The 25,571-nt window shown below is 46.0% G+C and overlaps 1 protein-coding gene across 1 annotated transcript in view; it reads left to right on the top strand.

Annotated features, from left to right (window-relative positions):
* CD40 (CD40 molecule) overlaps positions 1-25,571 on the top strand; it is a 164,449-nt gene that overhangs the window by 122,701 nt on the left and 16,177 nt on the right. The window contains exons 6-7 of the mRNA XM_082272774.1: positions 7,362-7,455; positions 23,769-23,827. Of these exons, the coding sequence (XP_082128900.1) occupies positions 7,362-7,455; positions 23,769-23,827 (153 nt within the window). The remainder of the gene's footprint in view (positions 1-7,361; positions 7,456-23,768; positions 23,828-25,571) is intronic.

Raw genomic sequence — 25,571 nt, forward strand, 5'->3', positions numbered from 1 at the left:
CATTAAAGGGACGGTGGACGGGGCCATATATCGTCAAATCATGGGTGAGAACCTCCTTTCCTCAGCAAGGGCATTGAAAATGGGTCATGGATGGGTATTCCAGCATGACAATGATCCAAAACACATGTCCAAGACAACAAAGTTGTGGCTCAAGAAGAAGAACATTAAGGTCCTAGAGTGGCCTAGCCGGTCTCCAGACCTTAATCCCATCCAAGCCTTGAAACCTTAATGGCTTGGAGAGGATCTGCAAAGAGTAGTTGCACGAAATCTCTCCTGGGATGTGTGCAAACCTGGTGGCCAACTACAAGAAACATTGAAAGAACCAAAGAAAAGGTTTCGCCGCCAAATACTAAGTCATGTTTTGCAAAGGGGTCAAATACTTTTCCCTCAGTGTATACAGAACAATGATAGCTATCAAATGACTTCTGATATGCTATTCATAAACTTTGTTTTTAACGAATGTATGCTATGCCTTATACAATTAACATTTTTATTGATAAAAGTATATAATTTTTTGGACTTAAGAATTTGACAAATTTTACGTGTGACGTACATTATGCTCACAGTAAAATCCCTTTGATCTTAAGGTGTGTGCAAAGGGTGTTGATTGAATGTGGAATCCATGCAATGAAGAAATGAGGCTGAGAGCAGAAGACCCTACCTAGTATTAATTTAGTGTTCTTAATAATATAGTACAGCAAAGGTGTTTGATTAAATATGTCAAACTGAAATACATGCTTTAGTTATTACACTTGCAATGTGCTAATTAATGGAATATCAATCAAAATAATTGTTCTGTTTAATAAAACTACTAAAGCAATTAGCTGTCTGACTTAAGACTGCTGTCAGTAGCAAGGCAGCCAGGTTGCTGATATTAGGGTCTCTGGCAAAGAAAACATAAGACAGAAAAATATGTTATGTTTTAATTTAGGTTGCTATGTTTAAATATGATGTTCTTGTATAAGGATATCTATACAAGGTCACAATCATAGCTTCCATCTGTGAAGGCTTTTTTTTATATTGCATCATTAGAAACATATGCAGAATAATAATTAGTAGTCAAGGGTAGTAAAAAATGACTTTTCTCTTTCGTTCACTGACGGACACGGCTCCATATCTTCTTAGACCCTTGGGCTTTTGCTGCTTTCTCTTCAGGAGTAGGACTAGGCAGAAAAAAAATTGGTTATGCCGTGAGGGTATATCCTCATTTCCAGCTAAAAAACTTTTTCTGCCTAGTCAGGAGTAAGGACCTGGCTCTCTGCTGGGATCTGCCATCCTGGCATTTTTTCCTTTTTAAATGGAATTTTTTTTCTTCCTTTGTTATTTTCTGTTCCTGTGTGAACTACAATCAATTCCGTTCCTGTGTGAACTACAGTCAACTGCCGGACTGGGCGATGCACTGGATAGCATAGATCCTTACGGTCTTCCCAGTCTGGCCTGCAAGCGCGACCCAACTATTAGCTCCGCGCTAGGTTGGCCACGACATAGGCCCACTAGAGAGGGGCTGGCCAGCGAGTGAAACACCTCCCGAGGACGCATAGCCCTAGTCACGACAATGGTCACGATCAAAGTCGCAACATACCTTTGGCCGCAGCACCCTCATTCCAAGATGGCGTGGTGGACTTCTAGGAGTGGTGCTGGGGTATGCTGGGGTGGATGCGGGCCCTTCTTCGGGTTGGTAGGTCCCTCCTGTGTCCTTCCTTCCCTCATGATCCCCCCCTTTTTTATCACTGGTGGGGTTCCCTTGTAATGGTTGCCCTCATCTACCCCCTCTCCCCCCCTTAGTCCCCCTTGGGGTGCATGGGTGTTTCTGGGTGAGGGATGTCCCTGTTTGGTGATGGGCTGGATGGTGGGAGTGCGCTGCCAGCGGCTCCCCTCATGGGTGCCTGCAACAATGGCTGGGCAGGGCGTCCCTATGGGGGGCTCCCCCCGGTGGACTACATGTACCTCTCGGCCCTGTGAAATTCTGGTCACTCCGTGGTGCTGTGTGGCGCCGCCATTTTTCTGTGGATGGCTGTATTCGGCCTCAGCGGCCATGTTTGTGTAGTCCAGCGGCCATGTTTTTGAATTTTCCCATTGTAGTCAATCTGGCGGCCATTTTTTTAAAGTCTGGAGCAGTGACGTGCGACGGGGGCCTCTAGTGACAGTGTCAACGCTTCCTCTTCCTTTCTGATCACAGCGTGGCAGGCAGAAATGTATGGTGGCGAGTCCCTACTGATATACAGCCCCTTCTCTGCTATAGCAGCGCCGCTGGTGTGCTGATCCTTGTGGTACCACAGCCGTAGCGGTGTGAAGGGGGTTTTTTTGCAAAAAAAACCTAAATTTTTTTTCTTTTTACATGGTGCGACCTCTGAATTAATCATGGAGCATCTGGAGTGATTATCACCACCTGACCCACTCTCAGAAGCTGCGGGACCCTCTGGGTCTCAGTCTGCCCTGGCTACCATGACGGCGGCCCTGCAGTCACTTGTGTCAAAGGTTGATATGACCCTGCAAAAGCGGCCTGGCAGCCCCCACCTTCACCTGCATCCCCTCTGAGCCTGAAGGCCTGCGTCCACACAGAGTGCTCTAACAGTGAGGATGAATCCTCTTCCACTGCAGCGGCACATGAAAAGGCGCTGGTGGAGGCACTGATTGTGTCAGTGCGGGAAACTTTAAAGTTGGAGGACTCAGCTAATGCTGAGTCGACTATGCCGGTGCAGTTTGGCACCCATAGATCATCCAAAGTGACTAAGGTGTTTCCATTTCCTGCCTATTTTGACAAGATTGTCGCTAGTCAGTGGGAATTCCCGAAATGCATGGTTGGAATACCTAAGAGTTTCGCTAGGAGATATCCCTTTGAGGAGTCTCTCTTGAAGAAGCTGACGATTCCACCGACGGTGGACTCTCAGGTTTCTAGGTAGAATAAAGCCACACTTTTACCAGTGGAGGATTCTCCGTCCTTTAAGGACCCTGTGGACAAGAGAGCTGAGACTCTGGTCCAATACCTTTTCACTGTGACGGGTTCAATTTTGAGGCCGGTGTTTGCTATCACCTTGGTATTTCAGACTTTAACTGAATGGGCAAAAATTTTACGCCAGGATCTGGAAGGGGATCAACATCCTCCTGAGCTGGCTGATCAGTTGATTCAGGGGCTACAGTACATCTGTGACACATCCTTGGATGCGTCCCCTTTGGCTGGCAGAGCATCTGTGACGGCGGTGATCCTTTGCCGCATGATTTGGTTGAAGTACTGGTTGGCTGACCAGGCTTCTAAAAAGGTATAGACTGATCTCCCTTTTGTAGGAGACCATTTGTTAGATGCCTCTATGGAGGAGATCATTAAAGGTCTTACGGGAGGTAAGAGTACTTTGCTTACACAGGTTGCTAAGGACAAGGAACCTCTTCAAAAATGTGGTCCTTTTTCCTCGGCCCACAAGTGGCCCTTTTGTCCGACTGGATCGCAGGACAAGGGTTCAGGATCCACTTTTGCGGGTGGCTCCAAGAGACCCAAAAGTGGATTCTGTTAGTCCCGCAGACAAGCCTTCCTCAGCCTGAAGGGGCGCCCTCACCCACATCTGGGTGGGGAGACGTCTTTGTTTCTTTCTGGACCCGTGGCCCTTGCTCATTCAGGGCAAATGGGTCCACCAGTTGATTCAGTCAAGATTGAGTTTCGGTCCTTGCCTTCGGCAAGTTTCTTTCCTTCCAACCTACGCCTGTCTCACGATCAGCTGCATGGCCTTTACGGGGCGGTGCAGGACCTGCTGGCACAAGGAGTCATTGTGCCAGTTCCAGAGTCTGAATGTTTTCAAGGCTTTTATTCAAATCTGTTTACTGTTCCCAGGAAGGATGGCAAGGTCCGCCCGATCTTGGACCTCAAGGCTCTGAACCAATTTGTGAGGGTTCAGAAATTCCAGATGGAGTCCATTATTTGCACGGTACAGGCATTCCTTCATCAAGGGGACTTTCTGTCCTCTATCGATATCAAGGATGCTTACCTTCATATCCCAAAATATGTCGGGCACCAGCATGTTCTTCGCTTTGCCGTGGGTGAGGAACACTGTTAATTCGTGGCTTTACCCTTTGGTCTCAACTCAGCTCCTCGGATGTTCACAAAAGTGTTGGCCCCGGTGTTAGCCTTGCTCAGGCAGACAGGCATTGCGGTGTTGGGATACCTAGACGATCTGCATCTGTGTGCAGTGTCTTAATCGGCTCTAGAAGTCGATTTGGACGTTACAGTGCAGACTCTGCAAGAGTTAGGCTGGACTCTGAATTTTCAAAAATCAGCTCTTACTCTGTCCACCGAACTGGAATACCTGGGCCTGATGCTGGATTTAGTCTCGGCCCTGGTGTTTCTTCCACAGGCGAATTTGCAGGATGCGAATTGACTCCTGTTGTCCAATCGTCGGTCGTCTCTCAGGACTTGCATGAAAGTGCTGGGCCTGATGGTTTCCAACTCTGAAGCGGTTCCATTTGCTCAGTTCCATACCAGACCTCTGCAAAGGGAGATTCTTGTGAAATGGAACAAGGACCCACAGTCGCTAGACAATCTGATTCTGTTGAGCCGGGTATGAGAGGTTCTCTGACCTGGTGTCTCTAATCTCTGGCGCTCCGTCTTGGGAAATCCTTTCCCCCTCTGTATTGGACAGTGATTTCCATGGATGCCAGCCTATCCGGGTGGGGAGGTGTCTTCGGCATTTACTCGGCTCAAAGAGTTTGGACTCGGAAGGAGTCCAGTCTGTCGATCAATATCCTGGAGATTGGGGCGCTCAGGCTTTGTCTGTCCCAGTGGACGGATCACCTGCTGGGGTGCCTGGTACAATCGGACAATGCAAAGGCTGTGGCACATATCAATCATCAAGGGGACAAAAGAAGTGCCCTAGCGACCCGGGAAGTAGCCGGAAACCTAAGGTGGGCAGAACAATATGTTCCGGCCCTCTCTGCTGTGCATATTCCAGGGGTAGAGAAATGGCAGGCGGACTACCTCAGTCGGCAGTCGTTGGATCAGGGAGAATGGTCTCTCCATCAGGAGGTGTTTCATCCACTGTGTCTCCGGTGGGGGACTCACGATGTGGACCTGTTGGCCTCCCGTCTCAACAGGAAGGTGCAGAGGTTCCTGTCAAGGTCTCGGGATCCTCTGGCCAACGCCGCAGATGCCCTGGTGGCCCCTTGGGGTCAGTATAGACTGATTTATACCTTTTCCCCAATACAACTTCTGTCAAGACTGCTTACGCAGAATCGTCAGTAAGGCCCAGTAAGGCTGGTAGCTGACCTCCTTGAAAACTTCCTCTCAGAGAGGATCTTCTGTCTTAAGGACCGATGTTCCATCCTGCTTTACGGTCGCTGGCTTTAACGGCTTGGCTGTTGAAAGCCAGGTGCTGAAGGACAGAGGGCTGTCGGAGGAGGTGATTCCTACGCTATTGAAAGATAGGAAATCTACTTCCAGGAAGGTTTATCATCGAGTTTGGAGGGCGTACATTACTTGGTGTGAGTCTCGGGGGTTTCTCCCCGTTCCTTTTCTGTGTCTCGTCTGCTAGTGTTTCTACAACTAGGTGTAGAGCAACCTTTGGCTCTGGGCACCATCAAGGGCCAGATTTCCGCCTTGGCCATATTTTTTAAAAGGCCGTTGGCTGTGAATTCTTTGGTTCACACTTTCGTGCAGGAAGTTCACCATCTGGCTCCTCCGGTGAGATCCCTGGTACCTCTGTGGGATCTCAATTTGGTGCTGTTGGTACTTCAAAAGCCTCCTTTTGAAAATATTCATGAACTTCCTCTGCCCACCCTGTCACAGAAGGTGGCCTTCTTTGTGGCTATTACTTCTGCTCGTTAGGTGTCGCAGTTGGCTGCGTTGTTCTGTCGGTCACCTTATCTGGTGGAGCACATGGAAAGAGTGGTGTTATGACCCTGTCAGGCGTTCCTTCCTAAGGTCGTCTTGGGGTTTCATTTAAATTAGGATATTGTGTTGACGTCTTTGTGCCCTAAGCTGAAACATCCTAAAGAAATTGCCTTACACTCTTTGGATGTGGTTTGAGCAATCAGAGTGTACCTGGCGGCGACTGAGTCGATTCGTGAATCCGATTCTTTGTTTGTCCTTATGGATGGATCTCGTAAGGGGAAGGCTGCATCTGCTGCGACCATTTCCAGATGGATCAGGCAGACGGTGGTGCAGGCCTATTCTATTAAGGGTCAGGTTCCTCCTTTCCCTGTCAAGGCACATTCTAAAAGGGCGCTTAGTGCCTCCTCCTGGGCCTTCCATCATCAGGCTTCAGTGGTTCAGCTGTGCAAGGTGGCTATGTGGTCATCTGTACACACATTCGCAAAGTTTTATAAGGTGGATGTCCTTGCATCTTTGGATGCTGCATTCAACCACAAAGTTTTGCGGGCTGAGGTTGCAGAGGCTCCTGCCTCTTGAGGGTGTATTTTTTCTCGGTGGTGAGCTCCAGTTGTTCCTGGTTGAGCTCCTGGTTTACCTGGTTGGCTATGTTTAGCCCTTGTTGGGAACTCTATCTATTGTAATGTTTTTTCCTAACCCTTGTATTGACACTGCTTTGGGACGTCCCAAGGGTCTAAGAAGATATGGAGCTGTGTCAGTCAAAGAACGAAAGAGAAAACTGGATTTTTGTCTTACTGTAAAATCCTTTTCTCTGAGGTTTACTGACAGACACAGCACCTGCCCCTCTGATGTCCTATAGCAGGAAGTGAGGGTATACCCCTGGGACTGCCTCAGGGGCGTAACCAAAATTGTTTCCACCTAGTCCTACTCCTGAAGAGAGAGCAGCATAAGCCCAAGAGTCTAAGAAGATATGGAGTTATGTCCGTCAGTGAACCTCAGAGAAAAGGATTTTACGGTAAGACAACAATCCAGTTTTTAGCCTATAGGGCTCAAATATAAAGCAATGGCATGGTCTTACGTAAATACTGCTAGTTTTAGAAAACGAACCCCACGGCTACTGTATAGGCTTAAAAAATGTGCTTAGAGTTAGTCTTGCTGTGGGACCCCCCATTTATTTAAGAACAATGGTTAAAAAAGTACTGGGAGTAAGACAGCCTTGTCACGTGACCAGTCAAAGTCATGTCAATAGGCTTCCCTTCTATCACAAATTGTTCTATGCCATGTTCTATGTATGATGTCTGTTGCTTTAAATTAATAGAAAAAGACGATCACAATATCAAGATGTGCTTGTGAAGATTCTTATTTTCTGCATTTTATGAATGAGTTTCAGGCATAGTTTGCAGTAGTCACTGCAGTGTCCAGCAGATACCGACAGCTGATTTACATGTTAAGTGGTTCCCCCCATCCCCCCAACCCCCCCCCCCCCCCCAACCCCGGGTATCATACAATAATCTTTTTTTTTTTAACAAAGTCCTTTTGTTTTCTTCAGCTAACAGAGTTTCAGACACTACGTGTGCACCATGTCGAAGTGGAACCTTCTCTAATGTTACATCGGACACAGAGCCCTGTAAGGATTGGCAAAGGTAAGACATGTGCAGAATGACATGTACATATTAGTCAGAAATTATTTAGGACCCATTCACATCTTAGAACTGTGTTGTGGAGTCTTTAATGAATGGACTGCTAAAGCACCACGACACTGGCAAAGGCAAACATGCACTATTTTTCCAAAGCAGCACACCAAACATACATGCCGGGCAATGTGGTGTACTACAGGGCACAACTATAACTTATGTTGTCCACAACTATACTAGAGTGTTGGGGTGCCATTCAAAACTCAAGTAACCATGTTTTACCACAAGGCATTGTAAGGGCTCCTTAAAGCTAATTGATAAAAGTCTAAATTATAAAGCAGAACAGTACAATTATAAGCTTTGTGACCTATTTTGTTAATGTGTGTGTGTGTAGAGATGCTGGGAGTATCAATTGTGTCAAATGTAGCACATTTTTGATGTTGGTTTAGTGAAGCTACTGATGCAGCAGGACTGTGCACATGTGAGAGCATTCTGAAAACACACCTGTGTCTACAGCCTCTAAGCACAAGTACATTTAAAAAAACGTTATATAGGAGAAAGGATGCTTCAGTTCCTCTACAGCAGAGATATTTAATCAAAAAGGAAATATAAAGAATACGTGCTTAATGGAGAAATAGGGGAATGGACGGCTGCAGCCTACCTTCAAAAAAAGGTATATGCCTCTGAAAAGGGGCAATATACCGATTGGAAAATATGAAAACAGGAAGGTACTTGGCGCTGCCCCACTAGTGTGGTGAAAAATAAATAAGTGTAAAGAAATAAAAATGGCAGATGCTAATATCTCTCCAATGAGTAGTATAAATGATAAAGTGCTAGATGCGATATAAAAATGAGAAAGGTGCAAAATATGCGCAATACTACATATGTAGACAAATTAATACACAGGTAAATGACACAGATATCTCAAAATTAAGGAAGGAAAGTGATTGGCTCTACCCCACTGGTGTGGTGAAAAAATGAATATTGAAAAAAGGGAAAAAATTGGCAAATACTAATATCTCTCCAATGAGTGGTGTAAATGATAAGGTGCTAAATGCAATATAAACATGAAAAAGGTGCAATAAATAAAAATGCACAATAATTCATATACAGAAAAATAAATACACAGGTAAAAGACACAGATATCCCAAGATTAATTGTCTAAAAGTGCAATAATGGTCTGTGCGATGATAATATAAAGTGACTTAGTGCTTCAAAAAAGTGCAATGGTAAATACGGTATATAAATAAAAATGAAGGTGACAGTGCCCCTTAAAACGGAGGGGGGGGGGGGGGAGTTGGAAGTGTCCCCAAAAATTGGCAGGTAAAGAGATGTGCCAGAAAGTGAATATAACAAATCACATGAGGTGATTTGTTATATTGTTAGCACTTTATCATTTACACTACTCATTGGAGAGATATTAGCATCTGCCATTTTTATTTCTTTGCACTTATTTATTTTTCACCACACTAGTGGGGCAGTGCCAAGTACCTTCCTGTTTTCATATTTAATCAAAAAGGTCCGATCAGTAAAATTTTCCAAAGTCCAAATGCATTTTTATGCAATGACAGATCTTTTGCAAAACAGCCTTCTTCCCCTATATCACATTCCTACTTTTATATGAGTGTCCTCAGTTCCCTGCACATCACAGTACCCCACTTCACAGTTTTCCCTTCACAGTAGTGTTCTCAAGGCCCCTTGACATCAGCCCCCTCCACTCCCTTTAAAGTAGTGTTCTGAACCCCTTCAGATCACATACCCCCCTTTATTTACAGCAGTGTCCTCAACCCCTCTTTAAAGCATAACCCCACCAGTACTCACTACACCCCCCTCCCCCTCAGCACTCACTACACCCCCCTCCCCCAGTACTGTACCTATCTTACACCCCCCCCTGTATCCCCTTCACATCTCTCCCCCACAGCACCGCCCCACTTCACATTACCCCCCCCACATCACCCCCCCCCTTCACATCACCTCCCCTACAGCACTTCTGCTCTTTCAAATCACCCACATCACCTCCAAACACACACACAATAGTGTGCTCTGCATTCTTTTCATCACCCCCACATATCTGCCACCCTTCACATTTCCCCAACCCACTGCCCCCTCTTTACAAATATACCCTCTCACACACACACACAGCACTGCCCTCACTTCACACCCCACCCCCTTGCAGAAGTGTCTTATGATCCCTTCAAAATCCCCCCTCCCTCCATCCTTCACAGTCATGTCCTCTTCCCCCCTTCACTTCCCTACCTTACACAGAGGCGGGAGACACAGCAGCACTGGATGGAGGATGGGAGCTACCAAAGTTAACAATCTATATTAACAAGCTGGTAAATGGTTGCGAGCACCACCCTGTGTCCATACAACCAGCCACCTGCTTGTTAAGTTTAAAACCTAACTCGAGCCACTCTTGCTCACGCCTTCCATCAGTGCTGTTGTGCCTCCCACCCCCAGTTTAGAATTGTCCTGCCTCCCGCTCTTTACTCTGCTGTGATAATGACAACGGAGGCTGGGGGATTGAAGTGGCTCCTAAATGGCACAAATGCAGCTGTCCAAGTGGGGAAGTGACTAAGTCCGGATCCAGACTGCGGTCCACCAATTAGTGATGCCTGCTCGTATATTACAGAATTTACATAACGACTGTGCATGTGAGAGCTTCTAGTAACCCCATTAATCGCTGTTCAAATACTTCACCAAACAATTCAGTTAATATTGTAAACACTGTATTAAAAGAAAAAAATGTCATGCAGGTAAATGGCATGCAGGGTTCTCAGGGATGCAGATTGATGGGCTCCAGAATGGATATTATGAGAATGTAGTTATAACAGTTTTCTCCTAGATTGGGTTCTGGAGTCCAGAGGTTTTAAAGATTATTGGGAGGATCCAATCATGGGTCCAGATCCTAGCAGGGTCCAGCAAGCTGTGTGTGCAGGTGCGCACAGCCTTTATAATAAAGGGGCTGTCTGCAGTTCAGAAACAGTAACTCACCCTAGCTCTACCACACTGTGGGAAGATAAAGAGCTAAGTGTCGGTGCTCAGGCTGAACGTCCAAACCAAATGTTATATGAATAAAGCCGGCACACGAAAAGTCTTCTTCCAAGTAAAATACTTTATTCCAACATGGATAGCGGTGACAACATGACAAATGCTGACGCGTTTCGGCTTTACGCCTTCCTCATATGCCGATGCGTTTCGGCTTTACGCCTTCCTCATAGCAATGCTATGAGGAAGGCGTAAAGCCGAAACGCGTCAGTTTGTCATGTTGTCGCCGCTATCCATGTTGGAATAAAGTATTTTACTTGGAAGAAGACTTTTCGTGTGCCGGCTTTATTCATATAACAATGTCTGCAGTTCAGCCCTGAAACATAATTCCTTGATGGTTGTGAACTCGTTGGAAAGCACTAAACTTGATTGAAACCCTATAATATTACAATATATTAGTGGAATGTTTAGTGTTCCAGAATAATCTTTCCATGTGATCTGCTACCAGGCTATTGCATGCTTGAGGAACTAGAGTCAAAGGGCATGTCTGAATAATGGAACTGCTCTCTTTTATATTATACTGTATATAGATCCTGAATAAGCTGGTTTCCTTGCTGTGTCCAAGGGAATAAACCAGAAAAGTGTAGAAGTGATCAGCAGCTATTGTAAGAGGAAAGGAATGGCTAGCTGCTGATCACTTGTTTACAACATGTGATTGCTCTGATTGGTTCACAGTGATCACAAGGCATGGAGGCAACCTGAATGATTTTGTCTGCATCTAATGACAGTGTGATCACAGGCTTATAAACGCATCTGGCATGCGCATATACAAAACAGATGAAGACGTCTTTAAATGTCCTTAAAGACAAAAAGATGCTCTGATGGGCCGTTTCACTGCAATGAATGAGGTTGAAAAAAAGAGTGAAAACAACTTTTGAAATTACATTAGCGTGGTAAAGTTTAAGTATGATTTTAGTGATTGGGTTAGGATCTACTTTAAATGCAGTAAAGCCAGCCCAGACCCAGCAGGTATAGGGTGCAAATGTAACTGCAACCTATTTTTTTGGTAATTGTAAAAAATTATTGTTTACATATTTTTAATAATATATAGATAGAGAAATTTTCAGCGACTCTTAATGACATTCTGATATCACATTGTTAAATGGAAGGCAGTATAATAAATATAAATTATAAATAGTAGTTTCCATTTCATTTATTAATAAAATGTTGTATCTATAGGCAGCAGTAACTTTGAAGAACTCAATCAAGATAGCTCTTTAATTGCAAAGTGTTGAGTAAATAGGCTATTTGATATAAATGCGTGTGTGTGTGTGTTTTTTTTTTTTTTTTAATGAAGAAAACCTGTTTCGGCTACATAAATTAAATCTGTTAATTTCCTTCAAAGGAATTCCAGATGAACAAAAATGCATAAATTGCACCAAACAGTAATGCTGCTTGCTTTAGGCCTACTGGTTAATAAAACATCAGTCGATTAAAGTTATTCCCGTCACAAATTAAGATGGAGGCAGAGCGTATGTATGTGTTTTCATGGCTGTAAAGCATATATCAGTTTGATTGGTTTTTATGTCCGTTAGCCTTATTCAGTGTGGTATATGTATGCTGTGCTGATCACGTTCGAGTGCAGCAAGGCTGGTTAAGTGTACTGTTTTACATTTTTATATACTTGTTATTAGAATAGACCAGACTTTCTAAACCCTTTTAACATAGAGGAATCCTTGAAATACCTTTTAGGTCTTAGGGAACCCCTGACAATAGCTACCAATTAGCATTATGGTAAGCAGATTGAAATAGCCAGATAGGTGCTGTCCCAGCTGGGAGGATAGGAGTTAATGCCTTTCCCAGTTCTTTGGTTTTTGGTGGGTTCTTCTCTTTGTCCAGCCCACTAATCCTGTAAAATATATATAAGGGACAGTGGTCCAGTACATGGTGAACCTACGGAGAGATATAGTAGGGAGAGTTTTGAGATCCCCCCTCCCCCATGGAGAGACCAAGAGAGAGAAAGCTGAGACTGGTGCCCATAAGGGAGAGAGACGGAGGAAGATACCCACAAGGAGCAGAAGGGGGCCATCTATTACCATAGGGATGTAACTGAACTTGGGGTTTACCCTGAAGACACCAGCACTAGAGCATGGCTCTGGAGGACTTGCATCTGTATGAGAGTGTCTCTGAAGGACTAAAATTGCTGGACTTCACCTTTGCAGGTATACTAGGGCATCACAAGCTTGTAGCTAGGAGTAGGGACTTAGGAAAGACCCTGTACTTGTATGTTGGACTTTGAAATGTTTATTTTGCTCTTTTCTAAAGTTAAAATGTAGCAAGGCCCGGAGTAAAAGAAAAAGAAAACCTAGGCGGAGGGCCAACATGACAGGGTTAAAAGGGGGTTTGGAGTAGTAATTTAAGAGGGGTTAAAGGAAATGGTATAAGGACACTTACCGGATTGGTGGAACGCAGGGAACAGGTGGGGCTTTAGGGGTCAAACAGTAGGAGGTTCCTGTTGAGGTCTTCAATCAGGAGAGAGACGACGTCGGAACAACTTCCCCTTTTATTTGGTGGTTACGATCTTGTGTAATTTTGGGGCTGTTCCCTTGGTGGTATGTCATAGCAGCTGGCGGGGTACAAGGTCCTTGTATGTGCTTTATTTGATAAATGAAAATTGGTAGGGACCCGTCTTGGGTACGGCTCCCTGTGGTTTGTCTGGGTTGTATCTGCTAATAGTGGTGTTGTCTCCGAGTCGGTGTTTTGCGGCTGGAGGCCTAAGTTTGGTGAAGCGGGTACGTGAAGTAGTGGTGCCTACAAGGACCTTGGGGGGCTCCAGATTTCAGAATGTACTGACTGTTGCTGGTATGATTTATATATGTTATTTATACAAGTTGGTTTCATAAAAGGCTGCTTTGGCCATTAAAACTCCAATTATGGTGTCTGGTGTTTTACTTGGGTAAAGAAATAAGGGAGAGTGTTGGTCAAGCAGTTATAGAGACAAAATCATCTTTTATACCCTAGTCATGTCTTTTCCTGGTTTGAAGTTACTGAATGGGGTGTATTGCAAGTAACTGGCATTGTTCACTGAGTGGGTCTTAACACTGGGGTATGAAGACTTTGGCGTGGAATGGGATGTAATGGGAAGACACAAATGCTTACATAGGGTAACAGAAGTTTAACAAGCAGCCTGTCGGTAGTGTGTATCCATTATAGGTGGAACGGCCTCTAGCAGCCAAGGAGATGTTGTCAACACTCCAGCGGCCTGTCTTCCAGAGCAATGGGAGTGGATCGGTGCCACAGAGGTTCCCATCCTGTACAGAGGAACAGAAGCTCAAGAGTTAAGTTAAAGTGTTGCTAATCCTGGGTCCTGCATTCACTATATTTGGTCTCCCACAGTACACAGAACATGGAAATGCAATTATTTTAATAAATATAAACTGCTAAATACCTTTTCTCACCAGCAGTAAATAGCAGTCTTGTGACTTCTATCAGTAACCAGCCGAGCACTAGTTAAAGCTTGTAGGAGGAATTTTCATTCTCCTCTGACTGTCCTCTGAGGCTGCATGACTCTTGACTTTCTTCCTCGACAGTGCTGATTGGCCCTGTACTGATTACATGCACCCTCCCAAACAAAACAGAAAAACTCTCTAGCAATACACACCAAACTGAGTTCCTCCTAAGGCTCTGTTCTGTTAGCAGATGGATTGGGGACAGTAAAAGTAGGGGAGGATCGGGGAAGACAGCCTTTTTATGCAATGTAGAGGATTAACCCCTTAGGTTCCACAGTGAGTATAACAAGCATGCTTTACTGCATATACAGACTGATTTTACTGTTGTGGATTTAGTAACACTTTAGATGCACGTGTGGTGCCCACTATGCTACTGGGGAGTAGTAGTGAAAAAGGCTGGACAGGTGGATGTGGACAAAGCTCAGCATGGCCCTCTTAAATGCACAAAACAAGGACTGTGTACATTGTTACAGGGACACGAGAGTTAACTGGAGAACAGTTGCATTGCAAGTGTACATGGTGTACGCTCATCTCTAAAAGTAGAGGTCTGCCTTAAGGTTGAGCGTTCCCCCATGGCAGCCTCAGCCTCCCAAAGCAATGATGAAGATGGCACAAAGTAAAGGAACCCCATGTGAACAAGGGGACCCTGTACTAGATGCCTAGGATAGCCTCTCATGTGACCCTTGCTTGGCACCCAATGACGGAAACATGGAGGGCATGACGAACACCTTGTCACCCCAACCTGCCCTCACCCTGCATGTTGGTCATTGGGAAGGATGCTCCATACATTTGCAGTCATTGGAAAGAATCCTCCTTACAATGGTGGACACTGGAAAGAATGCTCTTACAATGGGAAGAATGCGCATTACAACTGTGGTCAGTGGGAAGACTTCTCTTTACAGTGTTGGTCAGTGAAGAGAAGCAGGCTGCCTGTGGTTAGCAGGTGATCAGGAGGCAATATGTCACCTTCCATACACCTGTTTGAAAAAGGATTTCACACTGAAATCCCTCTTCACCACATTACAGCTGCGCAAGTTAGATTCAGTTGTGGCACTGCCCCACCCTACTTTTTTCTTGCAATGCAAAGTCTTGCGGCTGCGACAATGTGTATGGGGCTGCCTGGCAGCCCTTTGCAGGTTTTGACAGGTGGCTGACATGTGTTAAAAAAAGAGACCCGGTTTTTCGGCACCAACAATACCCATGTGAAAGGTGTCCTAAAGGTAGCTAAAACATCACTGGTATCAGTGGTTACTTACAGTATCTAAGAGGCAGAAATTTCACATTGCTCAAGGATCTCCAAGAAACATCTAGAAGAACCCAAGTTGAGAAGACCTTTTCATTTCTGAGATTTACACAGCCCTGTCACAAAGAGCAGCCAGGCGAATGACATCACTTTACAACTAACATTTCTGTTATTTATACTCTGTAGAAGGGATACAGTGGTGTCTGCTGTATACCTCCAGCCTGCTCATTGGACAGTGAAGGAGCAGAAACTAACTGATAAATCATCCCTCTGCTCTTTCTGTTCCTCCCTCCTATCAGCTTTTTTCTTTCAGGACATTTGCATGAAGCACACTTGATTGGCTCCTAGTACTCTGAATGGTCTAAGGTTATCAGTGGTGTACCCCAAGGTTCAGTGTTTTGGGACCCTTACTTTTTAATATCTTTATAAATGATACAGGGTCTGGGATTAAAATTACCATTTCAGTCTTTGCAGATGACACCAAGCTTTGCAGTGGAATAACTTCCTTACAGGATTTCTCCAATTTACAAGCTGACCTCAATGCACTGTTTCATTGGGCAACTATGTGGCAAATGAGGTTTAATTTTGATAAATGTAAAGTTATGCACTTGGGGGCTAAGTATATGCATGCATCACACATACTAGGGGGAGTAAAACTGGGGGAATCCATAGCGGAGAAGGATCTGGGTGTTCTGGTAGATCATAAGCTTAATAATAGCATGCAATGCCAAGCTGTGGTTTCCAAAGCAAGCAAAGTCTTTTCTTGTATTAACAGAGGCATGGACTCCAGAGAGAATTATATCATTTTGCCCCTGTACAAATCATTAGTAAGACCTCATCTGGAATACGCAGTTCCGTTTTGGGCACCAGTTCTCAAAAAGGATATCGGCAGTGGCGGAGCTAGACTTTTAAAACAGGGGTGGCAAAGGGGTGGCAAGGTATTATTTTGGGGGGTCAATATACATGCGTGTATATATATATATATATATATATATATATATATATATATATATATATACACACACACACACACACACACACTTTTATAAATAAATGTAAACAAACATCCTAAGCGGTATTAAAACATTTTTAATTAAATAAACAATTTTTAAAGTAAACCTTATTCTTTTAAGGCCGCACACCGATCACAGGTCTCTGCTCTAAAGGGGATCTATGGGGACCCTGCTCTAAAGGGGGATCTATGGCATAGATCCCCTTTAGAGCAGGATCCCCCTTTAGGGCAGGCTAGGGCAGGTCCCCATAGATCCTCCTTTACAGCAGGCCAGGGTGAGGTGAGGTCCCCTATATAGATGCCCCCTTACAGCAGGCCAGGGTCCTCCCCCAGACAGTCCCTCTCAGTCTCCGCACCGACAGGATTGGGTTCGGGAGCAGAGCAGCCAGGGGCAGAGAGCAGCAGACACAGCGGCGGCGGCCATGGCAGAAGCACTGCATGGGGGTGATTAGGGTGTGCCTAGGCACACCCCGTGCGCATGCCTATGAGTAGGGCTGCACAATATTGCCCCCCATCAATGTAGTGACCAGCATGCCCCCCCATCAATTGACAATGTAGTAACCAGCGTACCAACCCATCAATGTAGTGACCAGCGTACCAACCCATCAATGTAGTGACCGCCAGCGTACCAACCCATCAATGTAGTGACCAGCGTACCAACCCATCAATGTAGTGACCGCCAGCGTACCAACCCATCAATGTAGTGACCGCCAGCGTACCAATCCATCAATGTAGTGACCGCCAGCGTACCAATCCATCAATGTAGTGACCAGCGTACCAACCCATCAATGTAGTGACCAGCGTACCAACCCATCAATGTAGTGACCAGCGTACCAACCCATCAATGTAGTGACCAGCATGATTGCCAACATATCAATGTAGTAACCAGCATGATTGCCAACCCATCAATGTAGTGACCAGCATGATTGCCAACCCATCAATGTAGTAACCAGCATGATTGCCAACCCATCAATGTAGTGACCAGCATGATTGCCAACATATCAATGTAGTAACCAGCATGATTGCCAACCCATCAATGTAGTGACCAGCATGATTGCCAACCCATCAATGTAGTAACCAGCATGATTGCCAACCCATCAATGTAGTGACCAGCATGATTGCCAACATATCAATGTAGTAACCAGCATGATTGCCAACCCATCAATGTAGTGACCAGCATGATTGCCAACCCATCAATGTAGTAACCAGCATGATTGCCAACCCATCAATGTAGTGACCAGCATGATTGCCAACCCATCAATGTAGTGACCAGCATGATTGCCAACTTATCAATGTAGTGACCAGCGTGCCGTGTCCCCTTCAATCATGCAGAGACCAGAGAGAGACTTACCTAAGGTTACAGGTAGAAGAAGTGAACGAGAGGGCCCCTGTGTAGCTAGTTCTCTGTGACTGTCTGTGACTGAGCACGGTGAGCAGCAGCGGCGCCGTGATTCGCTGCACAGCTAACCAATCACGCGTGCCTGCACACCTGATTGGTTCGCTGTGCCGCTACTCACCGATCAGGTGTGCAGGCACGCGTGATTGGTTAGCTGTGCAGCGAATCACGGCGCCGCTCCTGCTCAGCTCACCGCGCTCAGTCAGAGTCACAGAGAACTAGCTACACAGGCACCCTCTCGTTCAGGTTCAGCTATGCTATGTAATGTTATAAGCATAAGCGAGCGGGAGCGGCAGGGGCGTTGCTAGGTGGTAAAAAGACCACTCTCATGACCAAGCAAACGAGCCAAAAAACAATCCCATCCACCTGGACAGATGACACGAGCGATGGATGTGCTACTAAAGATGTGAGTGCAACATTATTAAATGTGGATGTGAATAAAGTTGTTTAGATGTTATCACACTAGTGGAGCTCTTTTTTCTTCCACATGATTTGGAGCACTGTGAGATCACCCATCATTTGGGCTACCCAGGATCTGTCCAGGTGGATGTGATTGTTTTTTGGCTCGTTTGCTTGGTCACGAGAGTGGCTAAGCCAGTAGTGTTGGTGAGTTTGCACTTTTACTCCCCCTCTGAGCATAGTGGTGGCATGCATTGGTGATCCAGTACTACATCTGCACGTTTAGTCATCATCCCAGGACTCTTTAGCAGTTATGGACTTTTAAGCTAATTCTGCTGTTTTGGTGGATTTTATTTATTTTATAATTCATTTTATGATATTTTAATGACAAGCTTTGTTCATATGAGAGACTTATGTGGGCAGATTATACTATAGACTGTGAGTTTATACATGTGTATGCATTCCTGATGGTGAGAGGAGGGGGGTAGTGAGAGAGAGGGGGGAGGGGGTGGTGGTGAGATGGGGGGGGGGGTAGTGAGGGGAGGGGGTAGTAGTGAGAGAGAGAGGGGGTGGTAGTGGGGGGTAGTAGTGAGAGAGGGGGGCAGAGCCAGTAACACTTACCAAGTCCAGGAACCGGCGCTGACACCATCCATCCATCCCGCGGCTGAATCCTTCCTGCCCCATCCAGCTTCAGTCAGTTTCTCTCTCTGATTGCAGGGAGGTGGGCAGGGCTGGCCCAAGATATTATGCTACCTGGGTCCAAGAATTTGATGCTGCCCCCCCCCAAAAAAAAAAAAAAAAAACAAGCCCACCAAAAGGCCCCCACATCCATTATTTTATATCATGGAAACTAAAATAAATTTATCAGGAAGCAACCCTACTTCACATCAGGAGTCCCCCCTTAACATCAGGAGCTCCAAACTTAGCATGCCTACATCACCTCCTGTCTCCAGCATCTTCTGTCTGCATCCCTCCATCACCTGTCTCCATCAATCTATCCAATTGTCCATCCTACCATCCCTCTGTTGTAGGTCCCTCCAACCTCTTCACCCTCCATCACTCTCATCCCTCTGTTACTCTATCCTTCCCTCCATCCCTCCTTTCATCTTTCCATAACTCCATTACAACATCCTTTTAGCTCTTACTCCATCCCTCCACCATACCATCCATCCAATAATCCTTGTGCCCCATTTCCCTCCACCCTTTCTATTCTCCATTACATCCATCCGTATATTATTCTGTCTGATTCACCCCATCCCTCTATCCCTTTCTCCATCATCCCATCCCTCTATCCCTTTCTCCATCATCCCATCCCTCTATCCCTTTCTCCATCATCCCATCCCTCTATCCTTTGCTCCTTCACCCCACCCCTCTATCCTTTGCTCCTTCACCCCACCCCTCTATCCTTTGCTCCTTCACCCCATCCATCTATCCTTTGCTCCATCACCCCATCCATCTATCCTTTGCTCCATCACCCCATCCATCTATCCTTTGCTCCATCACCCCATCCCTCTATCCTTTGCTCCATCACCCCATCCCTCTATCCTTTGCTCCATCACCCCATCCCTCTATCCTTTGCTCCATCACCCCATCCCTCTATCCTTTGCTCCTTCACCCCATCCCTCTATCCTTTGCTCCTTCACCCCATCCATCTATCCTTTGCTCCTTCACCCCATCCATCTATCCTTTGCTCCATCACCCCATCCATCTATCCTTTGCTCCATCACCCCATCCCTCTATCCTTTGCTCCTTCACCCCATCCATCTATCCTTTGCTCCATCACCCCATCCCTCTATCCTTTGCTCCTTCACCCCATCCCTCTATCCTTTGCTCCATCACCCCATCCATCTATCCTTTGCTCCATCACCCCATCCCTCTATCCTTTGCTCCTTCACCCCATCCATCTATCCTTTGCTCCATCACCCCATCCATCTATCCTTTGCTCCATCACCCCATCCCTCTATCCTTTGCTCCATCACCCCATCCCTCTATCCTTTGCTCCTTCACCCCATCCCTCTATCCTGTGCTCCATCACCCCATCCCTCTATCCTTTGCTCCATCACCCCATCCCTCTATCCTTTGCTCCTTCACCCCATCCCTCTATCCTTTGCTCCTTCACCCCATCCCTCTATCCTTTGCTCCTTCACCCCATCCATCTATCCTTTGCTCCATCACCCCATCCATCTGTCCTTTGCTCCTTCACCCCATCCATCTATCCTTTGCTCCATCACCCCATCCATCTATCCTTTGCTCCATCACCCCATCCCTCTATCCTTTGCTCCTTCACCCCATCCATCTATCCTTTGCTCCATCACCCCATCCCTCTATCCTTTGCTCCTTCACCCCATCCCTCTATCCTTTGCTCCATCACCCCATCCATCTATCCTTTGCTCCATCACCCCATCCCTCTATCCTTTGCTCCTTCACCCCATCCATCTATCCTTTGCTCCATCACCCCATCCATCTATCCTTTGCTCCATCACCCCATCCCTCTATCCTTTGCTCCATCACCCCATCCCTCTATCCTTTGCTCCTTCACCCCATCCCTCTATCCTGTGCTCCATCACCCCATCCCTCTATCCTTTGCTCCATCACCCCATCCCTCTATCCTTTGCTCCTTCACCCCATCCCTCTATCCTTTGCTCCTTCACCCCATCCCTCTATCCTTTGCTCCTTCACCCCATCCATCTATCCTTTGCTCCTTCACCCCATCCATCTATCCTTTGCTCCATCACCCCATCCATCTATCCTTTGCTCCATCACCCCATCCCTCTATCCTTTGCTCCTTCACCCCATCCATCTATCCTTTGCTCCATCACCCCATCCATCTATCCTTTGCTCCATCACCCCATCCCTCTATCCTTTGCTCCATCACCCCATCCATCTATCCTTTGCTCCATCACCCCATCCCTCTATCCTTTGCTCCATCACCCCATCCCTCTATCCTTTGCTCCATCACCCCATCCCTCTATCCTTTGCTCCATCACCCCACCCCTCTATCCTTTGCTCCATCACCCCACCCCTCTATCCTTTGCTCCATCACCCCACCCCTCTATCCTTTGCTCCTTCACCCCACCCCTCTATCCTTTGCTCCTTCACCCCATCCATCTATCCTTTGCTCCATCACCCCATCCATCTATCCTTTGCTCCATCACCCCATCCATCTATCCTTTGCTCCATCACCCCATCCCTCTATCCTTTGCTCCATCACCCCATCCCTCTATCCTTTGCTCCATCACCCCATCCCTCTATCCTTTGCTCCATCACCCCATCCCTCTATCCTTTGCTCCATCACCCCATCCCTCTATCCTTTGCTCCTTCACCCCATCCCTCTATCCTTTGCTCCTTCACCCCATCCATCTATCCTTTGCTCCTTCACCCCATCCATCTATCCTTTGCTCCATCACCCCATCCATCTATCCTTTGCTCCATCACCCCATCCCTCTATCCTTTGCTCCTTCACCCCATCCATCTATCCTTTGCTTCATCACCCCATCCCTCTATCCTTTGCTCCTTCACCCCATCCCTCTATCCTTTGCTCCATCACCCCATCCATCTATCCTTTGCTCCATCACCCCATCCCTCTATCCTTTGCTCCTTCACCCCATCCATCTATCCTTTGCTCCATCACCCCATCCATCTATCCTTTGCTCCATCACCCCATCCCTCTATCCTTTGCTCCTTCACCCCATCCCTCTATCCTGTGCTCCATCACCCCATCCCTCTATCCTTTGCTCCATCACCCCATCCCTCTATCCTGTGCTCCATCACCCCATCCCTCTATCCTTTGCTCCATCACCCCATCCCTCTATCCTTTGCTCCTTCACCCCATCCCTCTATCCTTTGCTCCTTCACCCCATCCCTCTATCCTTTGCTCCTTCACCCCATCCATCTATCCTTTGCTCCATCACCCCATCCCTCTATCCTTTGCTCCATCACTCACAAATACTGTACACCAGCACTTTTCATCTAACAATCAGCCTGATCTGTCATATTGCTGCTGCCTCCCCTCACCTGGCATGCTTGGATTTGTAGTGCCCCAGCCCCAGACACATGAGGTGGTCATACAGGAGAGGAGAATGTGCCTGTGTACTGGACTGGTTAGCAGGTAGTGTGAAGGGACTCTGGTAGAGATTTGAGGAGATCCTAGAAAACCTCTTCTCTTCAGAAGCAGAGCAGACACACAAAACAAAAAAAATGATCTAACAGCATCAGTGGAGTCTGCTACAGAGAGGCCCCCCTCCTCCCCCTCTTCCTGCCCACTAACAAGCCACCGACATCACTACTACATTCAGCCCAGAGGCAGCTTACCTTCTGCTAGGCTGAACTTCTTCCTCCACTCACTGCAGGCTCCACTCCTCCCCCTCCCGGCATCTGCTGTGATGAAATCAAAAGAGGCGCGCTGGGCAAGGGGGAGGGAACAAATAGCAGCAGAAGCATTCGGAATGTTCATTGGAGACTCTCATGAAATGAAAATCCTCCTGGCTCTGAATGCTGGGAGAGGATGGGAAGCTCTGTGTGCCCATACAGCAGCTACAATTGGTCCCGCCCCCTGCCACCTTCCTTCCCAGCCATCTTCTGTTTCTCCACAGAGCAAGGGGGCGGAGCCCCGCCCCTGCATACGGCCCCGCCCACACCCGACATCAATGCCTAAATTTGACAGCTGCAATCACTCTCCTTGCAGCTGCCCCCGCCGAATCACCCACTTATCACTGGCTTTAATGTGCTGATATGTAGCCCCGAGTTCCCAGCCAAACCTCCCCTGCCGACGCCACTGGTGAGCGGGGTGGCAACAGGGGTGGCAAGGATTTCGTCTGGGGTGGCAATTGCCACCCCAGCTAGCCCTCTGGCTCCGCCACTGGATATCGGGGAACTGGAGAAAGTGCAGGAACTGAATTTATTCTTTCTTGAAAAGAGGGGATTAAGGGGGGATATGATCAACATGTATAAATACATAAGAGTCCATATAGTGAACTTGGTGTTGAGTTATTCACTTTAAGGTCAACACAGAGGACAAGGGGGCACTCTTTACGTCTAGAGGAAAACAGATTTTGTCTCCAAATACGGAAAGGTTTCTTCACCGTAAGAGCTGTAAAATGTGGAATAGACTCCCTCCAGAGGTGGTTCTGGCCAGCTCACTAGATTGCTTTAAAAAGGGCCTGGATTATTTCCTGGGTGTACGTAATATAAATGGGTACTAATATTTATAAGTAAAGTGGATACAGGGAATGTCTGATTGCCTCTTGGGGGATCAGGAAGGGATGGTTTTTCGCCTGCTGAAGAAAATTGGATCATGCTTTGCTGGGGGTTTTTTTTTCGCTTTCCTCTGGATCAACGGCGGGTATAGGATTATGTATATGGGATTGTATGGTTGGGTTTTCTTTACTGTTTTTTGTTTTTTATTGGTTGAGCCGGATGGACTTGTGTCTTTTTTCAACCTGACTAACTATGACTAACTATGATTACTACTCCTCCCTCTTTCAGTATGAATGCCACTATACAGAGATTGCAATAGGTTGATACCAAGTCAAATGCTTTAATATAAAAAACACATTTAAGAGTGCCTGAAATCCCTCTCTATTGGTGCACATATGAAAAAAGGCTAATTCCCAGAAGTTATTCTTGGCTGCTGGAATTTAGGAGATTCCTAGAAAATGTAAAGCTGGCTAACTTGTCTCAATTCATCACATACAACATTTATCGTCTGGTCCTTTTTTGATTAAATTCCATAACTCTATGCAGAATATATCATAACTTGTTATGTCTTTGTTCTAGTTGTACAAGTTCAGAACAACAAATCCGTCCAGGAACTGACAAATCTGATGTTGTCTGTGGTAAGTTACTATTCATCACCTACAGTACATAAACAATGGTGTTGTTGAAACTGCAGATTTTAAAAGATAACTATTATTTTTTTTTTACAATTTTATATATAAAAAATCCAAAGAACAGCCAAAGCGCTATAGACTGAATACTTACTCCTCTGACGGGCGACAAGTCTAAACTTGCATTCAAGTTATACAACCTCTGGCAAAGTCTTCAGTGTTTGACACTCTGTCGAAAGTCTGCATCCCCCACTGTGAATTGTGGTTTCTCCTGCCAATTCCCACATCAGTAGCCGGGAACCAGACATCCAACATACACTATATTGTCAAAAGTATTGGGACACCTGCCTTTAAACGCACATGAACTTTAGTCCGTAGGGTTCAATATTGAGTTGGCCCGCCCTTTGCAGCAAAAATCGCTTCAACTCTCCTGGGATGGCTGTCCACAAGGTTTAGGAGTGTGTCTATGGAAATGTTTGACCATTCTTTCAGAAGCGCATTTGCGAGGTCAGGTACTGATATTGGAGAAAAGGCCTGGCTCACAGCCTTCGCTCTAATTCATCCCAAAGGTGTTCTATCCGGTTGAGGTCAGGACTCTGTGCGGGTCAGTCAAGTTCCTCCCCCCCAAACTCGCTCATTCATTTCTTTATTGACCTTGTTTGTGCAAAGGTGCGCAGCCATGTTGGAACAGGAAGGGGCCATCCCCAAACTGTTCCCACAAAGATTGGAGCATGAAATTGGCCACAAATCTTGGTATGCTGAAGCCTTAAGAGTTCCCTTTACTGGAACTAAGGGGCCAAGCCCAACTCTTGAAAAACAACCCCACACCATAATTTCCCATCCACCAAATGATTTGGAGCAATGCACAAAGCAAGATCCATAAAGACATGGATAAGCGAGTTTAGATGGAGGAACTTGATTAGCCTGCACAGTCCTGAACTCAATCCGATAGAACACCTTCGGGATGAAATAGACCGGAGACTGAGAGCCAGGCCTTCTTGTCCATCATCAGTGCCTGATCTCACAAAAGTGCTTCTGGAAGAATGGCCAACAAACATTTCCATAGACACACTCCTAAACATTGTGGACAGCCTTCCCAGAAGAGTTGAAGCTGTTATAGCTGCAAAGGGTGGGCCAACTCGATACTGAACCCTACGGACTAAGACTGGGATGCTAATAAAGTTCATGTGCATGTAAAGGCAGGTGTCCCAATACTTTTGACAATATAGCGTATCTGGAAGTGTGTTGGATATGAAGACGTTCAGGAGGTCGTATTGTTGAACACAATGGAGTTTAGGATTACTGCCTACTGGATACGTAATTATTCAACTATAATGTTGCAAAAAAACCATTCTTTATATTGTGTATAGTAAGCAACAACCTAAGTTAGGAATCTTGTTTTTATGTTTATGAATACACATGTATGTAGGAGCTGCCATTTTTTCTTCTTGCTGCTCAGAGTTCCTTTGCTTTACTACTCTTGTCTCTATGTACAAGTTTCGTAAAGCGACCCTGCCATATGGAAACATTTTATGAAGCAAGAATGTACCTGTAAAGCAGAGAGGAAACACCTTTTCCGCTGCGTGAGATATGGTCCCTTGAAGTTTACTGGCAAACCCCTCTTTGGGTAGTGTTGATCTTCTGGGTCTCCCTCACCTTGCACCGATTCCACCCGTTGACCTCCATGTCATTACTGTCTTCTTTAATTAATGGTGGTCATCAGGAGCAATCAGTGAGAGCTGCAGGAATCAAG

The sequence above is a fragment of the Pelophylax lessonae genome (assembly GCF_965119305.1).
Source record: "Pelophylax lessonae genome assembly, chromosome: 11".
In the NCBI taxonomy this organism is placed as follows: domain Eukaryota; kingdom Metazoa; phylum Chordata; class Amphibia; order Anura; family Ranidae; genus Pelophylax; species Pelophylax lessonae.